We start from the raw sequence: 7,540 nt of genomic DNA, 5'->3' as shown, positions 1-7,540 counted from the left end.
TTAGCACGTAGGGGATCAAAGGATAAGGGGGAAAAGCGGGATTAGACTATTGAGTTAGACGATCATCCGTGATTATAATGAATGGTGAAGCAGGTTCAAAGGGCTCCTATTTTCGATGATCACCACTTAACACTCCCCATGAAAAATTATTTTTATATCTATGGAATATCAAATTTCTTCATGATAAAATAATAGATTTTTAAAATGATTATCATATTCAATCCAATGAGTAAGTCAAAATTATTTATTTTACTCTCTGGTAAATTTTAGTTAACAGTGAAAAAAATCAGCGAATTGGTTAACGAGCCTTGATGTTGCCTGCCCTGCTCACACATCATAGATCTCAAAGAACAAAGAACAAAGAAAAGTACAGCACAGGAACGGGCCCTTCGGCCCTCCAAGCCCGCGTCGATCATGCTGCCCGACTAAACTAAAATCTTCTGCACTTCCTGGTTCCGTATCCCTCTAATCCCATCCTATTCTGTATTTGTCAAGATGCCCCTTAAATGTCACTATCATCCCTGCTTCCACCACCTCATCCGGCAGCGAGTTCCAGGCACCCACTACCCTCTGTGTAAAAAACTTGCCTTGTACATCTCCTTTAAACCTTGCCCCTCGTACCTTAAGCCTATGCCCCCCTAATAATTGACCCCTCTAACCTAGGAAAAAGCCTCTGTCTATCCACTCTGTCTATGCTCCTCATAATTTTGTAGACCGCTATCAGGTCGCCCCTCAACCTCCGTCGTTCCAGTGAGAACAAACCGAGTTTATTCAATCGCTCCTCATAGCTAATGCCCTCCATACCAGGCAACATACTGGTAAATGTCTTCTGCACCCTCTCCAAAGCCTCCACATCCTTGCCAATTCTTATACTCAATGCCCCGGCCAATGAAGGCCAGCATGCCATATGCCTTCTTGACTACCTTCTCCACCTGTGTTGCCCCTTTCAGTGACCTGTGGACCTGTACACCTAGATCTCTCTGACTGTCAATACTCTTGAGGGTTCGACCATTCGCTGTATATTCCCTACCTGCATTAGACCTTCCAAAATGCATTACCTCACATTTGTCCGGATTAAACTTCATCTGCCATCTCTCCGCCCAAGTCTCCAAACGATCTAAATCCTGCTGTATCCTCTGACAGTCTGCATCGCTATCCACAATTCCACCAACCTTTGTGTCGTCTGCAAACTTACTAATCAGACCAGTTACATTTTCCTCAATCATTTATATATACTACGAACAGCAAAAGGTCCCAGCACTGATCCCTGCGGAACACCACTAGTCACAGCCCTCCAATCAGAAAAGCACCCTTCCATTGCTACTCTCTGCCTTCTATGATCTAGCCAGTTCTGTATCCATCTTGCCAGCTCACTCCTGATCCCATGTGAGTTCACTTTTTGTACCTGTCTGCCATGAGGGACCTTGTCAAAGGCCTTACTGAAGTCCATATGGCCAACATCCACTGCCCTACCTGCATCAATCATCTTTGTGACCTCCTCGAAAAACTCTATCAAGTTAGATATCTTGCAGTGGGTGTAATACTGGATCAGACGCCTGATTAAAAAAAAGTTTGTGGACAGCTGTCAGCATGGTGAATGGTCTATGTTGCAACTTCAATGCTGACCACAAAATTCAGGCTAATGCGCATTTGCTGTACCTTGCGCACCCTCCCCCCCGACACGTCCCCCAACAGCCTTCAAACGAGCAAGTGATCGACCTCGAGGTATCTGAAAAGAATATCTACCTCATCGAAATTGCAAAATGTTGCAAGATTGCAATGATCAATTCTTAGGAAAGCAGAACAACTAATTTGTTTTCTGCATGTTCCAAGAAAAAATAGCTGCCCCCAAAATAGCAATGATTTTTTAAACGGATATTGGCAACCCGAAAACCAAGGTTTGAAAGCTTCATTTGTATAAATGTTCCAGTGATGTAATTTTCATTGAAAAAAATGTAATTTGGCCAAAAATAAAATATATTATTAATGTGAAATAACAATGTGTCATATGATATTTGCCCTCTCTACAAAATGATCATAATGCTGATGTTTCCTCCCCTACAGAGCAGTTTCTAATGATGATATAATATGCAAATATATTTTTCCTTTTTTACGTTTAATTTTGCAAAATAAATTATAGCATATCTTAATTTCAGTTGCAAATCTTTCAACATATTGTTCAAACTGGCAGTTCTTGGGTGTTATAAGGACTTTGATGTGGCGACAGTACTGTTGTGAATCAAATGTTTCTATCTGGGTTCAAGTGCGTGAGTGAAGGAAAACAATTGTGCAAGGTTAGAATGTGATAACATTTTATATCCATCTTAAAAAATACACGGAAGAAACTAAAACATGCCAGATTTCCTTTGCATATTAGCCACATAAATTGCTTACTTTATTGTGTTAAACTAAGCATGAAAAATTAACTCTTAACATTAAGGTACTATCACAGGAGGTAAACAAAAACAATTTGCTATTCACAGTCCAGAGAACATTTTTTATTGGATTCACATAAACTATGACAACAGAGTACAGAATCAATTGACTTAACTGCTATTTTAAACAACCTATTGTAAACTTAATAGCAAAAATATTTGTGCATTCTAAACAATACATTTATAGTTTCAACACTGCATCTATCTTGGCTGTGCGCTTTCTCGCATCTAGGTTTAAATCACTTTGGCTCTCCTATAAATCTGAACCCTCCTCAGAGTAATCACTTGCATCACCATCATCTGACCTGACCGAAACCCGGAAATGGCGCCGCAGGAAACCGCCATATCTTTTTTGGTTATCCCATTTATATCTTGGCCTACCAATTCTTCTCATGAAACCCCCATATCTCTTTTGCAGTTCCATATCTTGATTTTCTTCATCATCCAGCTCTGCACTTCTCTTGTAGCCAAAGCCTTTCATGAACCCTCCATAGCGCTTCAGCTCTTGGGTTCTGGCGATATCGTTATTTTTTTCCAGCAGATTTTCAGCTGTTAGTTCCTGTGAATTCTCCTCCAATTCAGCGGCACCCCTTTCACCAAACTTTTGCAGAAGTCCTCCATGCTTAAGGTTTTGTCCCTTATAACCATTTTGTTGGGCTAATTGCTTGGCATTAATTCTGCTTCTGTCAATCTTCTTCAGGAATGCCCCATACCGTTTAACAAAGCTATCGTGTTGCTTTCCAAGAAGTGCTTCTGCACTCTGGTCTTCGTTTTCATCTGTGCCGGGGTCAGCAAGAGCTTCATCCACAATGCCAAAAAGGTCAAGCTTGTATGAGTGAAGCGCCTTGTCACATGATTCCCACTCATTGGTAGATAAAACCACCCCTTCACACTCCAAAGTGCAGGTCTGAAAGGTAGCAGTCAGAAGGCAATGGTATTAATGTTAAATTAAACTTCTATTTAACAGAAAGAACTCAATTATTGGTATTTCCTAAAAAAAAATACAATGTCCTTCATGCACTTAAATTATTTCTAAAAGGACACTGACTTTATTAGGACCAAAAAAAGGGTATAATTTGCACCATGAAGATTTTTTTTGGTAACTAATTGCGCAACAAGGCTTTCCCGTGATTTAAGCCATTTAAGACATGGTGTGGTCCATGTAAGGTGTCATAGAGGTTTACAGCATGAAAACAGGCCCTTCAGCCCAACTCGTCCATGCCGCCCAGTTTTTACCACTAAGCTAATCCCAATTACCCGCATTTGGCCCATATCCCTCTATATCCATCTTTCCTATTTAACTGTCTAAATCCTTTTTAAAAGACAAAATTGTACCTGCCTCGACTATTGCCTCTCAACAAGGGCACCTATTTGACCCGGCAGCATCGCCACAGCTGATATGTGGAACGTTGGGCAAAGATAAATAAACTAGACATTACCGTCTGCTCCACAAGACTGGATTGCTGTAGTCATAAACAATAACCTTGGCACCAAAATCGCATGGTGTAAACCTAGGGACATTTTCAAACAAGTCTTGTATTGAAAAGTACGTGAGAAATTTAGGGGTTGTATATTCAAGAGTAAGCGAGTACATGGTGAAAATGACTCCTGAACTAACTCTCTGGTCCTGAAAAAAAGAATGTTATCATTGCCTCTCCCTTGATACTGACCTGCACCCTAAGTGTTTCTAACAGTTTCAATTTGGATTTTAGCCTGGCAGCATCTGCAGTATTTAGCATTTTGTGGTAACAGCTCACATTTCTTTTTCTATTTGTACAAAAATAAACGTTGCTTTACAAGTGAAGGATATTTTCAAAGACTAAACAGCGACAGGGACACGATGACGATGGGTGCACATTGAATTCGAAGGGCAGCCCTTTGGTTGCACGCTTGGGTGCGAGGAGTTTAGTTGCACACACCCGCAACCAGACAACAGGGACTATTTACAAATCGGGAGAGCATCAGATTGTACTTCGTTGCACAGGTAGGAATCATCCCACATGGTGTCACCATATTGGACATTTAATTATCCAATCCCATCCTCTGATTACTGGTTGAGAACTACTTTTTATTTTCTATTCTGACTGTCCAGTAGCGAGCAATTTAATAGGTGCTGTACATTAGACCGCTATTGTTGTTGATGTCCTACAATTCCATCGCTTCCAACGAGTGGTTGCCTGGTCCATGGGACTGGGTCGAATTCTACTGTGTCTGCGCTGAATTAATCTGACCTGGAATTAAGCATAGATTTTCACGTCCTTGTCAAGTTATGAATGAATACATATTCATGTGAATGTCGAAATGCTGTGTATTCTGTCCTTTGAGGTATGGGGTTGACGTGCATCGTTTCCAGCACCATTCTGAATAAGGTGTGTTTGTTGGGCGGATTAAAACGGATTTATTTTAATTGATCAAATCTATCGAGCAAGTTAATTTCGGATAAATGTACGGCTGATAGTTAATTGTGTCTTGTTATGCCGTCGCCGCTCAAGAACGGGTTGATGTGCAGGACCTGGGGGTATAATGAGACACCATCCCGTTTCCGCATGATTCATGTTGATATCGTTGACATTGCGGTAAAGCCGCATATTGTTGGTCTACTTCTTTCTAGCTTTTGTCAGTTTAAATGAGCACAACCCGATGTCTGAAACCATTGATTTCGGAGCAGTGTTAGCGGGTGTGTAGTGATCTTACCAGTGGTTTGATGGAGCTGCCCAGGACTGAGTTACAGGTGGAACACCAATTGGCACAGTCTGCACGGACCCTGTGAAGTGAAGTCACGAACAAGACCAGGACAAACACACTCCACTTCATCACTCGCTTCTGAAAAAATAAAGTGGAATATTCTCGAGAATGTTGCTTTCAATTCAACAGTAGGAAAAGTAAAACATAAAGGTTTCAAATGTGAACTTTTAGATAAGCGTGGGGGCGAGGGTTACTGAATGTGGAAAAAACGCAACAAATCCTGAATGGGAACATACTTCAGATCACAAATAGAGACATTCCTTCAGAATCTCCCTGAGGGCGCCCTTGTTTAGTACCTGAAGAATTTTGCAACGTTTTCCACTTTTATCTTCAACTTCCATCATTCTGATTTCTGTTTTAGTCTCAATGACTTGGAATGGCTTTTAATAATGGGATTAGAAACAGACCCTAACCCAGGTGAAGAACTTGTGTAGCATACCTTCAAAACGTTACTACATTATCACCGCATTTAGTAAGTGGATATTTATCAGACATGCAGAATGACCGAAACAAACCCATTCGCCGAGATAGGTATTGAAATACAAACACCTGTACTGTGTGGCACACCACATCGTTATCGTATTTGCACCTTCAGTAACACACTTGCATTCATTTCAACACACAGGAGGTAGATAGCGAACACATCAACTGTTCATAAAATACTGTCCAATACCTTTGCACAAGAAAAACTTTGGCGTTAATACCATTTTACAGTTGAAACCAACGCTAAAATAAAAACTAAGAAGCAAAAGTACACTTGAAAGGGGAAGCACAGCACAGAATTTAAATGTGGATTATGGAAGCTGGTGGAAGTTCTCTCAATAATTACAGTCACATCAGAGGGTGATGTCCAAGGAATGCTCGATATGAATTTTCTTGAAGAGGCAGAGATCTCTCTCGAGTTGCAGGCAAATGTGACTCGAAGCCAACTAAAGCAGATTGCCTACAAGGTTCCACTCTACCATCCTATGAATCGGTCCCACGTCTTTGAGAATGAGCTCAGATGCTGTTTAGAGACTCAGAACTGTCTAATGTATTTGGCGCGTGGCTGAAATATTTCACACGAGGTGGAAATGAAAATTAAATGGTCAACCATCGAGAAAAGTTCGCGGTCAAAAGAGCGAAGTTTTCAAGACAGTTTTTAGTGGATCGCCTTTTCATCTGCATCTTTCTATTCAAAGGTACAAGGACCCCTACAAACATAAATCACTGCCGAGTACATATTTTCCAAGTTACCTGGATATTCCTTGAGAACAAAAAGAAACAAGTCAGGATCGTAGTAGGTTTCTGATACTGACTTCCTTTGTGAAATGCGCTGTATAAATGGCTCCTGTCCACACAGACTTCTCCAGCTTTGTGAAGTAGTGCTGATGAGATCCAGAGGGTTTTCCAACCTGCATCCTCCAGGGCTCGCTATTTATTTACCGCCGGCGTTCTGGTGACATTTGCGACGTTGAATGCACGTCTTTTTCGAGCCAATGGCTACACTGATCGGATTAATTATGGACCAGCAATTCCCTCAAATGCGACCAACATATTTTACAGCATATCCGTCCTACTCCCGCACAATGTTACAACGACAAGAGCAATTCGGGTTTTAAAAATAACCAGCGTTAAATTAAACCTTAATTACATTTGGCTTATGCTACTTGGACTGTTGACATTTTCTTATTTTAGGCTGCACTTTTTTTTAAATGCTGGGACCGCGCATTCTACGCCTCACTGGGAACAGTGGCGGCACGCCTTCATCTGCTTCACCACTATGATTAGAAATTGGACAAAAGTGTAAAACCGCTCAGCATCTCTATTGTGGACTGGATATGGGCTGCTGCAATGTCTCGGGCAACGATTCTCCAACCGCAACTGTAAAAGGTTTTAATTTTGATTGGGAATTAATCGATTAACAGATTCCAATTGAAATTGTTTCCTAACTTATTTCTGTCTATTCCAAGTGGACCATCAAACAGACAAGAAAACAATACTGTAATGCGCTTAACTGTAAGCAACAAAATATACATTGTTACTTCAATGTCATCCAACTAGGTGGCTGCCTGGAAACTTTCTATCCTGTATTTAAGTATACATAGACAAGGAAAATGAACGAATCTTTCTGGATTAAACTAATGGTTAACACACTACCGACAAACACACAGGTAACTAAAATGGTCGTATCATAAGCCTGTTGAAATCGAGTTTCTCTCTCTCTCTCTATATATATATATACACACATTTAAATATTTTGATAAGGTTTAATTTCCTCTCTCCATGTTGAACTGGTTCGACCATTCCTCCTTTTATCTCACAGATGAACCATTGTGCAGCCACACAACCTTTCAGATGTGTATCGATTACATTGCACC

General features: G+C 40.7%; 1 protein-coding gene across 1 annotated transcript; it reads right to left on the bottom strand.

The window, feature by feature from the left end:
- Window positions 1-2,360: 2,360 nt before the first annotated feature.
- Window positions 2,361-6,612, bottom strand: pdyn (prodynorphin). The gene is made up of 3 exons (XM_038803188.1): window positions 6,417-6,612; window positions 5,130-5,258; window positions 2,361-3,342 (listed from the first exon to the last, which is right to left on the bottom strand). The coding sequence occupies exons 2-3, from the start codon at window positions 5,247-5,249 to the stop codon at window positions 2,689-2,691; spliced, it is 774 nt and encodes a 257-aa protein (XP_038659116.1). The 5' UTR covers window positions 5,250-5,258; window positions 6,417-6,612; the 3' UTR covers window positions 2,361-2,688.
- Window positions 6,613-7,540: the final 928 nt, after the last annotated feature.

Source organism: Scyliorhinus canicula, chromosome 7 (genome assembly GCF_902713615.1).
Source record: "Scyliorhinus canicula chromosome 7, sScyCan1.1, whole genome shotgun sequence".
Taxonomy (NCBI): domain Eukaryota; kingdom Metazoa; phylum Chordata; class Chondrichthyes; order Carcharhiniformes; family Scyliorhinidae; genus Scyliorhinus; species Scyliorhinus canicula.
The sequence above is the reverse complement of the archived record's forward strand: the minus strand, read 5'-3'. Positions and strand labels throughout refer to the sequence as shown.

Excerpts from the sequence above, each read along its gene's own strand:
- pdyn (XM_038803188.1), bottom strand. The coding sequence starts at position 5,249 with ATGAAGTGGAGTGTGTTTGTCCTGGTCTTGTTCGTGACTTCACTTCAC. Across the intron at positions 3,343-5,129 it reads GCAGCTCCATCAAACCACTG|ACCTGCACTTTGGAGTGTGA; the intron begins GTAAGATCACTA and ends GCTACCTTTCAG.